Consider the following 16,869-nt stretch of genomic DNA (forward strand, 5'->3'; position numbering starts at 1 on the left):
AGAGAGAGAGAGAGAGAGAGAGAGAGGGAGAGGGAGGGGGAGAGGGGGGAACTCACATCACAGTGGAGTCAGCTGTCTTAAGTGGCTTGTGTACTGCAAACACATACCAGCTTCATCACTGTGTCTGTCACAAGACTTTGTTCCCCTTCCAGGCTCTGTCTTTACATTTATTTTGAAAGATGAAGCTCTTGATTATGGTAAGGGGCGTTACATTTCCGACGAGTGCTTGCGGTGTTCGGCCAATCACAATGCACTGGGTCAGCTGGCCAATCAGAGCAGACTGCGCTTGTCGGAAGGAGGGACTTTGTAGAAAACGAAGCGTTTGAGAGAGGCGGGGCATAGAGGACCTACAATACTGTACAGTATTTGAAAAATAATGTGTTTTTTGAACATTAAAGCATGTCAACATATTCTGTTACACCAAATACACAAAATAATGATCTTTAAAAAAGCATCATATGACCCCTTTAAAGTTGTTTTCTATGACTTGCAGTCCAAAACAAAGAATAAAGCATGAACCGTGTCGAGTTTATCCAACTGCTAAGCCTCCAAGTCTACATCCAAATGAAGTGAAAAGTAAATCAATAATTGCTAAACAGGTTCATATCTTTCCATTTTTCATATCTTGTTTCCTTTGTTGTGCAGTATATATGCATGACAAGCATACAAAAAGAATTGAGATGAATATGAATCTAAAGAACCTGTTTAATTTAACCCCTGGGGATAAGCACTGGGTTATATTGGATCATTTTTATTTATCCCGAACACTGAGCGTATTTTGTCTTCGTCTGTAGTTTATCAGCTGTATCAGCTTCCATGGAACTCATATAAATATTACAACATAGCCAGCCAGAGGCACTTTAACTGCTCATTATACGATAATGCACCTTTGAAAAACAATGCCCAGCTTTTCTGCATTGGGGGAAAATACGTATCAGGCTGTGTCTCATTTTGGTGGTTCTGGAAAAGAAGTGGGTTGACCCCCTTCCTACAAAAACTGAATCTAAGCTTAAGATAAAAATCGACCTGGTGAAAGACACCATTGTTCTCTTCACTTTTCTTCATCCCTTATCTTCCTGTACCAGAGGCTGTGAACCTATAGGATCCAACAGTGATGACTTTAGCACACACTCATGTCTATCATAAATAGATTCAAACCGCATGGAGGAGGTAATACCCAATTCAGATTCAAAGGATTTAGAAATGGCCTCTGAAATGAGATGATGATTACGGGAATTTAACCGCATTTGAACAGTTTTTGATATCTTAATATTTTAGGAAACTAGATTTTTCTTGCTAAGGTTTAAAAGTTGCTAAGGTTAAAAAGTTCACCACAAGACTCTATGACATTTTGATGTACCAAACAGAGCAAATTGGCATGAGAGTACAATCCCATAAACGCACCGGTGGAAGTCATGCAGGTGATTTGCTGACAATGCACACATTAAAGAACACAGAAGCCATCTGCTCACTTCCATAAAGACCAACGCAGTCCACCAGGAGCAGCGCAAATTAGCGTAGCACAAGCTGAGCGGACAATATGTGCATGTAATCTGCTAACAACACAGGTAAAAATGGGTTAAAACATGATTTCTTTAGGTGTTACAAATGGCGCAAATATCAGTAAATTCACATCCGTTAGTAAATCATGTTGCGTGATTCATTTAAATACTCTCCTCCCATAATTTTGAAAAGGAAACTTGTACAAATGCATATGCAATAAGGTTATTCCACGCCTTCAACGCCACAACTTCAGGTATCGTTCATGACCGCTGCATGCCACTGGATATGGTTATGGCTAATCCAAAGTTTGAGCAATAATTTTTAACCACTTATAATATTTAGCTTTAAAATCCATGTAAAGCAAAAGCAATTCTAGTGAATGTTGTTTCAAGTGCAACCAGCCACATTGTAGATATTGTAAAATATGTGCTTGTGACAACACCATTTATTATGTACCTTACTGCACATTTAGCAATTTCGATGTGAAATTTTCAGTGAGTGGTGTTAAAATGCATGTTCAATACATGTTTATTACATTGCTTCAGGTATGCTTCAGGTGAGTGTCGCTAAAAGCATAAAAATGACATTCCCCCTTCACCAAACCCAACCCTAAACCTACCCGATAGTGTTAATGAATGTAAAATGATATAAAAACTCGTTCGCTGACCATGCTATTTTAACTTTTTCATACATGGGTTTGAGCGGTTTTGTCGAACCATCGGATTCATATCGGAGTGCTTCACCTTTCAAGTGCAACGGCGTATCGTGTGAGATACCGAGCAAATTGAGTTAGAAAACTCCGTAACACTTTAGAATAGGGACCCGTTCTTAACTAGCTGCTTATTAGCATGCCTATCATTAACATAGGCTATTGACTGGCACATGGCGCCATAGTTTCATCACTTTAGAGGGTCGCAGTGACCGTCTGTTTGTAGGAAAGGACCTGTCATAGTTTAATGAGTGGGAAGATGACATGAAGCGACTCGAGGTTAGCTGCATTGAAAACAGATGAGCGCTCATGTGCATATGTAGCTCCCGATCAGGGCGAAGTTCATGGGGTTTTGTCCACAGAATGATAAGAGCACACGTTTTTGCATATTATTTTATTTCACACTCAGTATTTTAACTTGAGCGCTGCAAGCCATGCATACAACACCGGACATGACCGGTTTTCTGATACGCAAAACAAGTACTTTAAAGGAATTCCTTAGCTCATTGCCATTATTGTGGCAGCCAACAACAGCCCAACTTAACCCTTCGCACATTTTTAGTTATATTGAAAAAGTTTCAATTCAGTCTATCTTTTTTACCCCGTTTTAACATGGATTTCTATAGAGACCTGCAGTAGCTGTCGGGCAAGATGACGGATAGCAGCGGCGGCACTTAATATCAGGTCAAATCGCCTGTCAATCAAGCTCTTTGCGAACGGTCAATTACTCACCCTCATGTCGTTCCAAACCTGTAAGACCTTCGTTCATCTTCGGGACACAAATTAAGATATTTTTGATGAAATCTGAGAGCTCTCTGACCCTCCCATAGACAGCAAGGATTGAGGAAACGTGCTGAGGAAAGCACACGCATGCGTCGTGTTACTCTTCCGGAAGGGAAGAATTGTTGAATACAATTGTTATTTTTTGTTGTCTTTGCACACAAAAAGTATTCTTGTAGCTTCGTAAAATTACGGTTGAACCATTGATGTAACATGGATTATTTTAACGATGTCCTTACTACGTTTTTGTGCCTTGACCGTGGTAGTACCCTTGCTGTCTATGAAGGGTCAGAGAGCTCTCGGAATCTTAATTTTAAATCTTAATTTGTTTTTCCGAAGATGAACAAAGGTCTTACAGGTTTGGAACGACATGAGGGTGAGTAATTAATGACAGAATTTTTGGGTGAACTATCCCTTCAACAACTACCTTACTATCTATTAATAAGCAGCAAATTGGTGGTTTATTGAGGCAAAAGTCATATAATGGTGTGTTAATAGCAAGGATTGGACCTTAAAATAAAGTGTGACCGAAATCCCATAGTGTACATACATATGAAGCTGTATATGTGACACTAACATTCAAAAGTATCAGTTTTCAAATCTCACAGCATGTTAAAATTGTTTTGAAGTCATAACTTAATATTGGGCAAGGAATTGTGCAAAAATTTGCCATTTTCAATTGAAACGCTGGCACAGTAAATCATACTTTGTGTGGAACGGAATAAACGTTGTCTGAGTTTTACTGCCTCTAGTGTTCATTTGAAGCAATTGTACATATAAGCATGTTTTTTGAGTTATCACACATATTTCCAATGGGCCTTGTAGTTCAAGTGCCTTTTCAGATTTTGTGTAATTAAAATGAAATGTAACACATTCATTTTGTTAGTCGAAAGTGTTTGTCATCAGTTGCGTTAACTAAGAGCCATGCAAAGAGGTGTTTTCAACGCACAGATGGTCCAGTTCAGTACGGCGTGCCTGTTCCTTTCTGTTGGTCTCTTCTGACCTACTTTCTTTGAGCTAAGGGTGATTCCCATAGGTGGACTGCTGGAGCTGTCAGAACCACGGACAGCTCCTGAACGCAGCCGCACGCTCTTACTGCACATCTCCTGGGCTTTGCTTTCCATCTTTAGCGTAAACGCATCCGAGCCTTCTGGGTTCGTTTAAAAGTAGTAGCAGTCAAAAGTGCATTTGTTCTGTTCTTGTGATTAATTGCAACTTGGGGAGTCAATGGCTTTTTCCTGACACCATCCAATGGCATGCTTTAAGTCCTTTTTGCACCCTGTTCTAGTTAACCAGCCACATGTAACATGTGGGATCAGTCTTCTGTTTGTGCTTCATGCTGGATAAAGCTTTGGTGATAACATCTCAGATGGAGGCAAAATGATTGCCTTTGACAAGATCTAAGTGCTGTTTGTTAGGAGGTCTTTTTCACTCTATGGCAGGACAAAAGGTGTCAGTGCTATTTCTTGGCTGTCACGCCAGATTTCTATGGCATGTAGATAATTACATGTTTTATAAAAACACAATTGTACTTGGAAAGAACACAAGCTACTTCTGTCAATGCTGTAATTAAAGTCAGTATATATAGTGCATTCTAGAGCTCTATGTCTTAAACTGAACTTTGCAATACATTTAATATCTTCAGAAATAATTATATTCATAATTATAGAACATTATAGTTTTATTGTAGTTTAGTATAGTATTATTATATTAAAGTAATCATATACCTAATCATGGTATATCAAGATATATCCCATAATGAATTTATATTTAATGCCATTTTTAATGATGTTTTTACTAGAACACACAGCTTAATAATGTGTATTATAAAGAATTATGAATGCATTAAAAGTAAATGATTCTGAAATGCATTAAATATACATGCTTCGTGTTAAAAAAAGTGTTATTTTATTCTTAACTTTTAAGCTGCAATAACAGTTAAATATAAATAAACTACTTTTAAGTTTCTGGCATTTTAAAAATTGCTCATGACATCTGATGCAATAAATGCATCAGACCCCCCCCCCCAAAAAAAGATTCATGTTCTTAACCACTTTAATAATGACATGCAATTGAATTAAAAATCAGTTTGTCTCCATCTTCTGTAAGGGAGAGACAAACAACCGGCAGCTTTTATTGTATTGTTCAATCAAATGTGATGGATTATGCAAAACTGTACAAGTGATTTGTTTCTTGATGCCCTCTGTATCACGCATCATTGCATCATAAGTGCACTGATGTTTCAAATACTGAAAGTGAGTTTTTTCGCCATTGTCTGAAAAGCTTTTATATGTTGCTTTCAGCCCATGTTTAGCAGACAAAAAAAGCATTATCAACTCCTAAAGTACTTAAGTGACAATGAGTCCCATTGTCATGCCATTCAGGGATGTGCTTTAAAGAACTCCTTCTGTACTGACTTTTGTCATTTCATGAAGTTTTGCCAAGCTTTTATGCAGTTGTTTCATTTACTTAAAGCAAGAATGATACTTCTGTCATGAGTTACTTGTCATTTCAAACCTGTTAAACTGTTTTTCTTCCGTGAATAAAAGAGAATCATTTTTGGAATTCTTTTTTTTCCCTGTTTGATGACAGTTCACCATGTCCGTCAGATTACAAAACTGAAAGTAAAAGTATAAAAGTAGCACTAAATTCCAAACCTTTTGAATCCATATGAATATAAATTGTTGTTCACTGATAATCTTTCCTTCTCTTCATAATCTTCTTTTTATATTTTCAGTTTCCATTTTAATTTTAGTTAAAGTTTTAATAATTTGTTGTTTTTTGTCATTTTTAGTAGTTTTATATATATATATATATATATATATATATATATACAGTATATATATAAAATGTTGCATTGGCAGCTAGCTGAAGCTTTATTTTATTTCAAGTACATTTTTAATGGTTTTCAATTCAGTTTGAGTTAAAATAACCCTGTTTTGAAGAGAAAAAAAGAAGAAGAAAAAAAAAGGTTTAGAACAACATGAGGATGATGGAATTGTCCTAAAATTCCTTTTCTGTTCCTTCAGTCTTCACTTCTTCCCTTCCTTTTCACATTCTTCTGCGTCCCTGGTTTCCCTTCACCTCAGTGTTTCCGAAGCTTTCTTTCCTTCGCAGACGCACACATTCACTCTCCCTGAGCAGAGCACTGCTGAATAAAACATGAGATGAAGACAGAGACACTGCAAATCACCATCACCTCATGCTACTCTGTCTCTCTTTGTCTGTCTTTCTCTTGCCATTGAAGTTTACTGGCCCTTCCTTGGTCCTCTCTCTTAAATTACTCAGTTGTTTCCCAGCATCTTTTTTAAGGTGATAAGGCAGCACTGAAGCGGCCGCACACGTGGCTCTGCTCTCCGAGCGGGCTCTTCTCGTACTCTCAGATGCGAGTGGAGGGAAAGAGAGCTGGATGAGAGGGAGGAGGAGGCAGAGAGAGATAAAGGAAGGGAGGGAGAAGCAAAGAAAAGACTCAGAGCAGAGAGACAGGAGCAGGTGCTTTGGTTCCCCATCTTTAGGATGAGACACAAGAATCTGAGTATTCAGCCGTTCTCATCTGGAAGAGCAGCTCATGGGATTGTTCTCCTGAAGAGCGGCACACATCTCGCCACCTACTGTATTGTTAGCACATGGAGGCTTCTCAGTTTGAATTATGGAGGATTCTAGCAATATTAGGAGTCTTAGTCCGGAGAAAGGTAAGCTTTCACACTCTTCTGAGAACTAAAAGAGCGATTTCAATTAAACAAGGCAAATGAGAAATGGAAGAATGGTGGGTGTTTTTAAGTAGGAGTTCTTGTGTACACCTCTCTCTTTCTCATGGGAGGATTTTTGTCTTCAGTGTAATTTCTCTATTTTTATCTCATAATGTCCCTGTGCTTCACACCATAAAGCCTCTGTAAATATGCTATAACACTGTGTGTATGATTTTATTTGCACTATTTAATTGGCAAAAACATTCAGTGGCTCTGTAGGTGCACTGTAAAAAGTGAACATGTGCAGCCTTAAAGAGCTATTTTTACCTGCTTTTATTATTGAAGCTTGATTCGTGCATTTGAAATATTTCTGACTTGAAATAAACCAGTTAGATTTCACCACATAAAGCACATTTCTAAGATAACTTACAGAAACATTATTTACAGTGCCAGTGTTTAAGATTATGTAATTTTCTCCCAACTCCCAAAGTTACTTACTGAATGAAAGTGGTTTTATATTGGGTAGAGATCTGATGACTGTACTGGTTAAAGCATGAGATGAGGGTTGAGATGTGCTGCTTTTGTGCAAAAGAATGCTGCGATATCAGTTTAATTAGATCACCAAAGGAATATGAAAACCAAAAGCATCCTCAAACAAGCGAAAATCAGTTTGGGAGAAATAAAGGAACTGATTCATTCAGGGCTTTTCAGAGATAAGTTTAACAAAGCAAGACAAGCTGAGTTTGCAGTTACTGTACGTCACAGACGCACATCTGTGTGCAACAATGGTCATCTAATGACATCTCAGAAGGCACTGTGAGGTCTTGATTGTCATTGAAAACATAATTAGAGTAAACAATAGCAATTATAAGCATAAGTGTAATTATTTACAGTACTAATCAAAAGCATAATTGCAAATATAATCATAATAATGATCAAAATTTAAATTATAAACATAATCATAACCAAAAATGTAATCGGAGTTGTTACTGTAATAGCAATTGTATTCGCAATAGAAATCATAAGTGTAATAGTTGACATCATACGAAAAACATAACCGCAAAAATAATTGTAATCAAAATTAAAAACAATCACACACAATACAGTAATTATAAGCATCAGTGTAATTGGGATCGTAATTGGAATTGTTAACGTAATAGCAATTGCAATCAAACATGTAAAATAATCAGAATTAATCAGTGAAGTGCAAACATATATTTTTATTATAATTTGTAATAATTAGGCCTTGTTTTAAATTACCTTATGAACAAACTAGTTAAAGACCGATGTTAGAAAACCTCAGAAAGAAAGAGGCAAACTGAATAAAATCACTCTGGGTTGCATAGTTGACAACAGAATGTTGATACTATTGGATTTTTCTCGTTTTTACTGCACTGTTGCGACTGCAGTCTCTCGGTTTCCTACCTGTGATGCTCTAATGGTGCACACTATGAACACTAGCTGAAAGAATACTGCAAGCATCATCGCCTTCCACAAAACCAATCCAAAATAGAAGTGCTCTGACATCCTGAAGTTCTGAGCACCCGTCATCTTTTCAACGCAAACCCACTGCTTCATATCCGACAGTCACGCTTTCTCAAGATCCCTTAGCGTGTACCTGCGGCCCTTGCCAGCTTCCTGTCAGCTGCATCTGCACACTGTGTTCATGGCGTGACTCCCGTCTGAAAAAAAGAGGCTGCTTATGGACTTCTCCGATTATGCTTCCATCACTGACAACTTTTCAAACACGGTTGTGTTCTCCTTTGGAGGGTCTATAAAACAAAACTTTAACATGTAAAACGGGTTATTTTGCAGTACAGAGAGTTTACGGTACATCTCACTGTGGCGGCACATGCAGTATTCTGTTTATCTGTTTTCATTTGAAATCTGTAGACACCTTTTTTCAAGTAATTGATCACATGGGATTATAGGACTGTCATGGTGTTTCCACACTGGAGCTTTTGTTGTGCGCTCAAGTCAGTTTGGTGTCAGTGCTTGGTTCGTTTGGTTGGTGTGAGAGCTGTTTTTGAAACTTGGGTAAGCACTATTGAATTATTTCCTTGCCTCTCTAAAAAATGCTGGGTTAAAAAGAAACCAGCACTGGGTTAAAAAGGGACAAACCCAGCTATTGGGTTGTTTTGACCCAGCAGTTGGGTTTGTCCCTTTTTAGCTTTTCACAGTTCACTACTGGTGAAAAAGTAATCTAGCCTAGCAAGCAGAAGTGAACTTCTACTGACGACATACAGTTTGCCTGTTTTAATATAATGCATTTCTTATGGTTGCATGTCTAAGCAGAAACTTCCTTTTATAGTGCAGTTTGAATCCTGAATCTCTTGCTGTTCATCCATGGAAGACAGAAGCACAAGTTTGTGTGTGTTAAGGTTTGGTCGTAATAACAAAGAGACAAAACATCACAAACACTGAGTCATGTCTAGAGTGATAAACAGCTGCCTCAAGTATGCACAGTTGTGTTGAAGTTGGTGACAGATATATATATAAAAAAAATAAAAAAAATCCACATCTCAATAAAACCTTCACCTTTTGTCTATACTGATACAGCACATTAATACTAAAGATAGCCCCTACAACATTTTTAAGATCCCAGGGTCTGAAGACTAAGCTAACCTAATACTAGTCTTATTGTTTATGAGATGTACTATGAGAGGATATTGGTGTGTAATTGTTGCTGGATTGTCCCACTTGTTGAGAGCATCATCACCATGAGAAGGAATGAAGAGTAAAGTTACTTGTTATGCAATGGAGATAGCTTTGCTCCATAAACACAGGAGGCATCACTCTGTTACTAACAACCATTGGGCACTGTATTTAATTCTGAGGTTCGACAACAAACTGTGATGCTTAACTTTCATCTCTGAACATGTCTCAGGGGGACTAGTCTCAGCTTTAGATTCGCCCACGGACCATCTACGGACTGCCTGATACATATCGCACTCAAAAATGGCAAATACTTTGTCTAGGTGGCAAAATAAAAATTGATTGGGTGACTTTAAGCAGGGGTCAAACTTGGCATGTTTTTACCAGCTTGCCAGGAAACAAAGTTCTGTTTTCAAGTTTTCAGGCTACTACTGGCCTCTTCTGAATACAAACTTGTCAGTGGATTTGCCAATATTTGCAAGGTCCATGGCATTCAATCTCTGAAAGATATATCCAATAGTGTTGGAACACTTAATGTAATCGCAAATAAACATGATATTCTTGAACACAATTCTTTGTACCTTCCCCTAAATGTTCCTGTCAAAGTTAAAAGGGCTTGGCAAGGATAAGCTGTGTAGACGAGGTTTCCCTAAGCTATTACATTAGTTGTTTAGCATGTACAAGGTTGAAGAAATACTCTATGCTCGAAATTATAGACCTAAGTGAAAGTTTAAGCTGTTTTCACGTCATTTTCCAGATGAGAGATGTGGTTCTTCTGCCAAAAAAATATCTATATATCAGTTAAATATTGTGTATTCTTTTGGTGAAAATGAAAGTTCTTAGCACAAATGGGATCTGAGCAAATGTATAAAAGATTAGAGTCAAATCCAAATTCAAAACCATTGTGACACCAAGGTTTAAATTAGATAGAGAGCAGCACATTCAGTCTAGAAAACAACTCTCTCTCATAGTATACTGCTACCATTTATTTGTTTGCCTATGCTGAGATACAGCTTTTGAAGACCTTACACAAGTATTTCATTAGAATGTCTCTGAGAGAAATTCCTCAGTGGAGAGGATGTCAGGCACTGGCATCTGAATACCACTTCAGGCATCTACAGACTGCGAATACCCAGCTGAAAAGATGTTAGAGGTGAGAAGCGTCGCTTAACCAAAAGACTGCTCAACTTTTGAGAACTCTGACTCTTTCTTCGATGGTTCTTTGAGCTTTTTCCTTGATTACTGCACGCTGAAATGCCTCTTCTGTTGTGCTTTGAGGCGATCAAGCTCTATTCAGCATATCCTGCCTAACATGACGTCTCTCTCTGGTAGGGAAGAGGAAGAAAGGGCTGTTTTGTACCTGAGCAATGGTGTCATTAAATTTGACAGTGGAGAACAGAGGCCTTCTAAATTCTAGTCAGTCAAATAGTTCATCTTCTTCAATTGTATTTTAAGCTGCCATCATTGTTAATTTTGTTATTATAATCATTATTTTAAAATGCAGAGTTCCTGTTATATACTGTATATATTCATTTGAAAGTCTCCGTGATTCCTCTGCTCAGACTTCTGTTCAGCTTCATGTGTAGATGTACTCTCTTTTGTCTTTGAAACTAAGGTACATGGAATTGTACAGAACATTTAAAGAGAAATGTAGCCCCTTCTTATACGTTGAAATGACAGTATGACATTTTGGCGCATAATGAATACTAAAAACCTTTTGTGCTTTGCTGATATGGTGAGATTTGATTTGCGCCTTTTCTAAAATATGGCAGAAAAGATTGCTCTTGCAGAGACAAAGCTAGCTGCATGTGGGAGGTGTGCTTTTCTGCTGAAGACTGCTGGTGTTTGTACATGTTTTTACAGTGTTAGTGCTGTGAGCTGTAGTCACAGGTAGACATGTAAAGCGTGGCATCTTGGTTTAATGTGACAACCCAAACTCACACTCTCACAAACACAGGCCTGCACACATTCAGTAAGATCAGAAGCCACAAAAAGACTGAATTTATTGTTCAAACGTCTATGTGTAAGTGAGCATTGCGATGACATGCTTATGCATTTGATATTGCTCCTTGAGATCTAATGTTTACCCGCTTTTGTTAATAGGCCATAGCACTAGCATATATAATTACCTACGGAGATGTTTTTGAAATAGTTGAGCCGGAAAATCACAGTTAGCCAAATTTCTAAGTGCAAGTTCTTTAGGAAATAATGCATGTATGTTTATTTATCTAGGATACCATTCATAGATTACACATCAAATCCCAGAGATGCTTAATGGGTGGGAGTGAGTCATGGCACATGTTGAGTCATGGGACTTAACCTGAATCTCTCAGGGAATGTTTGTGCATTTATTTATTTACATCCAATGAAAGAGCATATCAACAATTCTAATCCTCCCCCATGCATTTCTGTCAAAAATTTAATATGGCGCTACTCTGACTGAAGTCTGTTAGTGTAACATTTCTTCAGCCCAATTTGTTTTAATAAGCTATAGGTTAGTTTTTGGATACAGACACTTGGCAATAGTGCAGTTTGAATCCTGAATCTCTTGCTGTTCATCCATGGAAGACAGAAGCACAAGTTTGTGTGTGTTAAGGTTTGGTCGTAATAACAAAGAGACAAAACATCACAAACACTGAGTCATGTCTAGAGTGATAAACAGCTGCCTCAAGTATGCACAGTTGTGTTGAAGTTGGTGACAGATATATATATAAAAAAAATTAAAAAAAATCCACATCTCACCTTTTGTCTATACTGATACAGCACATTAATACTAAAGATAGCCCCTACAACATTTTTAAGATCCCAGGGTCTGAAGACTAAGCTAACCTAATACTAGTATTATTGTTTATGAGATGTACTATGAGAGGATATTGGTGTGTAATTGTTGCTGGATTGTCCCACTTGTTGAGAGCATCATCACCATGAGAAGGAATGAAGAGTAAAGTTACTTGTTATGCAATGGAGATAGCTTTGCTCCATAAACACAGGAGGCATCACTCTGTTACTAACAACCATTGGGCACTGTATTTAATTCTGAGGTTCGACAACAAACTGTGATGCTTAACTTTCATCTCTGAACATGTCTCAGGGGGACTAGTCTCAGCTTTAGATTCGCCCACGGACCATCTACGGACTGCCTGATACATATCGCACTCAAAAATGGCAAATACTTTGTCTAGGTGGCAAAATAAAAATTGATTGGGTGACTTTAAGCAGGGGTCAAACTTGGCATGTTTTTACCAGCTTGCCAGGAAACAAAGTTCTGTTTTCAAGTTTTCAGGATACTACTGCCCTCTTCTGAATACGAACTTGTCAGTGGATTTGCCAATATTTGCAAGGTCCATGGCATTCGATCTCTGAAAGATATATCCAATAGTGTTGGAACACTCAATGTAATCGCAAATAAACATGATATTCTTGAACACAATTCTTTGTACCTTCCCCTAAATGTTCCTGTCAAAGTTAAAAGGGCTTGGCAAGGATAAGCTGTGTAGACGAGGTTTCCCTAAGCTATTACATTAGTTGTTTAGCATGTACAAGGTTGAAGAAATACTCTATGCTCGAAATTATAGACCTAAGTGAAAGTTTAAGCTGTTTTCACGTCATTTTCCAGATGAGAGATGTGGTTCTTCTGCCAAAAAAATATCTATATATCAGTTAAATATTGTGTATTCTTTTGGTGAAAATGAAAGTTCTTAGCACAAATGGGATCTGAGCAAATGTATAAAAGATTAGAGTCAAATCCAAATTCAAAACCATTGTGACACCAAGGTTTAAATTAGATAGAGAGCAGCACATTCAGTCTAGAAAACAACTCTCTCTCATAGTATACTGCTACCATTTATTTGTTTGCCTATGCTGAGATACAGCTTTTGAAGACCTTACACAAGTATTTCATTAGAATGTCTCTGAGAGAAATTCCTCAGTGGAGAGGATGTCAGGCACTGGCATCTGAATACCACTTCAGGCATCTACAGACTGCGAATACCCAGCTGAAAAGATGTTAGAGGTGAGAAGCGTCGCTTAACCAAAAGACTGCTCAACTTTTGAGAACTCTGACTCTTTCTTCGATGGTTCTTTGAGCTTTTTCCTTGATTACTGCACGCTGAAATGCCTCTTCTGTTGTGCTTTGAGGCGATCAAGCTCTATTCAGCATATCCTGCCTAACATGACGTCTCTCTCTGGTAGGGAAGAGGAAGAAAGGGCTGTTTTGTACCTGAGCAATGGTGTCATTAAATTTGACAGTGGAGAACAGAGGCCTTCTAAATTCTAGTCAGTCAAATAGTTCATCTTCTTCAATTGTATTTTAAGCTCCTGTGCTGCCATCATTGTTAATTTTGTTATTATAATCATTATTTTAAAATGCAGAGTTCCTGTTATATACTGTATATATTCATTTGAAAGTCTCCGTGATTCCTCTGCTCAGACTTCTGTTCAGCTTCATGTGTAGATGTACTCTCTTTTGTCTTTGAAACTAAGGTACATGGAATTGTACAGAACATTTAAAGAGAAATGTAGCCCCTTCTTATACGTTGAAATGACAGTATGACATTTTGGCGCATAATGAATACTAAAAACCTTTTGTGCTTTGCTGATATGGTGAGATTTGATTTGCGCCTTTTCTAAAATATGGCAGAAAAGATTGCTCTTGCAGAGACAAAGCTAGCTGCATGTGGGAGGTGTGCTTTTCTGCTGAAGACTGCTGGTGTTTGTACATGTTTTTACAGTGTTAGTGCTGTGAGCTGTAGTCACAGGTAGACATGTAAAGCGTGGCATCTTGGTTTAATGTGACAACCCAAACTCACACTCTCACAAACACAGGCCTGCACACATTCAGTAAGATCAGAAGCCACAAAAAGACTGAATTTATTGTTCAAACGTCTATGTGTAAGTGAGCATTGCGATGACATGCTTATGCATTTGATATTGCTCCTTGAGATCTAATGTTTACCCGCTTTTGTTAATAGGCCATAGCACTAGCATATATAATTACCTACGGAGATGTTTTTGAAATAGTTGAGCCGGAAAATCACAGTTAGCCAAATTTCTAAGTGCAAGTTCTTTAGGAAATAATGCATGTATGTTTATTTATCTAGGATACCATTCATAGATTACACATCAAATCCCAGAGATGCTTAATGGGTGGGAGTGAGTCATGGCACATGTTGAGTCATGGGACTTAACCTGAATCTCTCAGGGAATGTTTGTGCATTTATTTATTTACATCCAATGAAAGAGCATATCAACAATTCTAATCCTCCCCCATGCATTTCTGTCAAAAATTTAATATGGCGCTACTCTGACTGAAGTCTGTTAGTGTAACATTTCTTCAGCCCAATTTGTTTTAATAAGCTATAGGTTAGTTTTTGGATACAGACACTTGGCAAAATCATGGTCATCCCTCACTGTGCCAAAGTAACATATACTTTATACTTTAGCGGTTGATGCTTTGCTCAAAAAGACAAGTGCTACCTACAATGTAAAGAGAGCTGTCTTTCTTCATAAGCAGAATAAATGCACTTGGGGTTAGCAGAAAACACAGAACACACATAACAGGGTTAGTTCTTCATTTCAGTAAGAGCAGTCCATGTCGTCCATAGGCACAGGATTAGCTAAGCCAGAACATTTGAGCCCCCTCCCAACCCAAGCCTTCGCCCGGGGAAAGTTTACCAGCAGGGCACCGTATCCTTTCCCCTGTGTCGCCATCTGCTCATTCAGACTCCCTTTCTCCCCACACTGGAGGCTGCCCTCTCTGCGCCGCTTTTGACGTGTGTGATCCAACAGGAGCCTTTCCTGTGAGGGGTGTGTGAGTGTGTGTGTAAGCGGAAGAGCTATGTGATATCACTTTCATCTGAGATACAATTAGTGATAATCAAAACAGGCCTGCTTGCTTTTGAAAAGGACAGAACACAAGCTCAATACATGCAAATTGAAGGAGAGTTTTATATATATTGACTTTTAACAAAGCATATATATATATATATATATACAGGTGCATCTCAATAAATTAGAATGTTGTGGAAAAGTTCATTTATTTCAGTAATTCAACTCAAATTGTGAAACTCATGTATTAAATAAATTCAATGCACACAGACTGAAGTAGTTTAAGTCTTTGGTTCTTTTAATTGTAATGATTTTGTCTCACATTTAACAAAAACCCACCAATTCACTATCTCAACAAATTAGAATACTTCATAAGACCAATAAAAAAAACATTTTTAGTGAATTGTTGGCCTTCTGGAAAGTATGTTCATTTACTGTGCATGTACTCAATACTTGGTAGGTGCTCCTTTTGCATGAATTACTGCATCAGTGCGGCGTGGCATGGAGGTGATCAGTTTGTGGCACTGCTGAGGTGGTATGGAAGCCCAGGTTTCTTTGACAGTGGCCTTCAGCTCATCGGCATTGTTGGGTATGGTGTCTCTCATCTTCCTCTTGACAATACCCCATAGATTCTCTATGGAGTTCAGGTCTGGTGAGTTTGCTGGCCAGTCAAGCACACCAACACCATGGTCATTTAACCAACTTTTGGTGCTTTCGGCAGTGTGGGCAGGTGCCAAATCCTGCTGGAAAATGAAATCAGCATATTCAAAAAGCTGGTCACCAAAAGCACCAAAAGTCGGTTAAATGACCATGGTGTTGGTGAGCTTGATTGGCCATTGATTGGCCTTGATTGGCAAACTGGCCTGACCTGAACCCCATAGAGAATCTACAAATTCACAAAAAAAAAATTTTTATTGGTCTTATGAAGTATTCTAATTTGTTGAGATAGTGAATTGGTGGGTTTTTGTGAAATGTGAGCCAAAATCATCACAATTAAAAGAACCAAAGACTTAAACTACTTCAGTCTGTGTGCATTGAATTTATTTAATACACGAGTTTCACAATTTGAGTTGAATTACTGAAATAAATGAACTTTTCCACGACATTCTAATTTATTGAGATGCACCTGTATATATATATGAAACCAGGGCTAGTTGTCACACAATGAAGTTGTCACAGGGGTTAGTGTATATATTTGTAAGTACATTATAAGGTTTTGAGTCAAAACTCCAACTATGCTAGCAGTGGTTTTATACAATGTCTTAAATACCTAATTCAGAACCCTCTAAATTGATTTTTGAATGAATTCTAATAATAAATATATATAGAGAAGTAAACTATAGTAAAATAATGCCAGTGCGTTACACACATAACAACACATCTTAGGCTCTATAGATTTCGACTTGATATAGAAAAAATTCTTTCAATATTATGAATATTTAAGCAACACTGTTCAAAAACACATGGCTGATAATGGGTAAATATGTAATCCATTAGCACTGGGTTTCTTTCCAAAACAGTCTATTAAACATATACTTATGGGAAAAATGTGTCTCAACCTACATTTTTGCAAAACTCAAAAAACATACCTACAGTATATTACCTATGTATCATTTAGTGTAGTTTCCAGCTGAAACAAACATTATTGGCATTAAAACACCATCCACCTTTTTTATTCCATTTCACACAAATAGTTATTTTTAAAGA

The 16,869-nt window shown here is 37.7% G+C and overlaps 1 protein-coding gene across 6 annotated transcripts in view; it reads left to right on the plus strand.

Moving 5' to 3' along the window:
* plch2a (phospholipase C, eta 2a) overlaps window positions 1-16,869 on the plus strand; it is a 138,812-nt gene that overhangs the window by 64,746 nt on the left and 57,197 nt on the right. The window contains exon 1 of one of the 6 annotated variants that reach the window (XM_016286272.1): window positions 6,515-6,684. The exons of the other annotated variants lie outside the window; for them this stretch is intronic. Coding sequence (XP_016141758.1) covers window positions 6,642-6,684 — 43 coding nt within the window. The 5' untranslated portion in view covers window positions 6,515-6,641. Of the gene's footprint in view, window positions 1-6,514; window positions 6,685-16,869 lie in introns of those variants that run through there. 6 annotated transcript variants of the gene reach the window in all.

The sequence above is a fragment of the Sinocyclocheilus grahami genome, unplaced genomic scaffold, assembly GCF_001515645.1.
Source record: "Sinocyclocheilus grahami isolate Dianchi unplaced genomic scaffold, SAMN03320097.WGS_v1.1 scaffold208.1, whole genome shotgun sequence".
NCBI classification, from domain to species: Eukaryota; Metazoa; Chordata; class Actinopteri; order Cypriniformes; family Cyprinidae; genus Sinocyclocheilus; species Sinocyclocheilus grahami.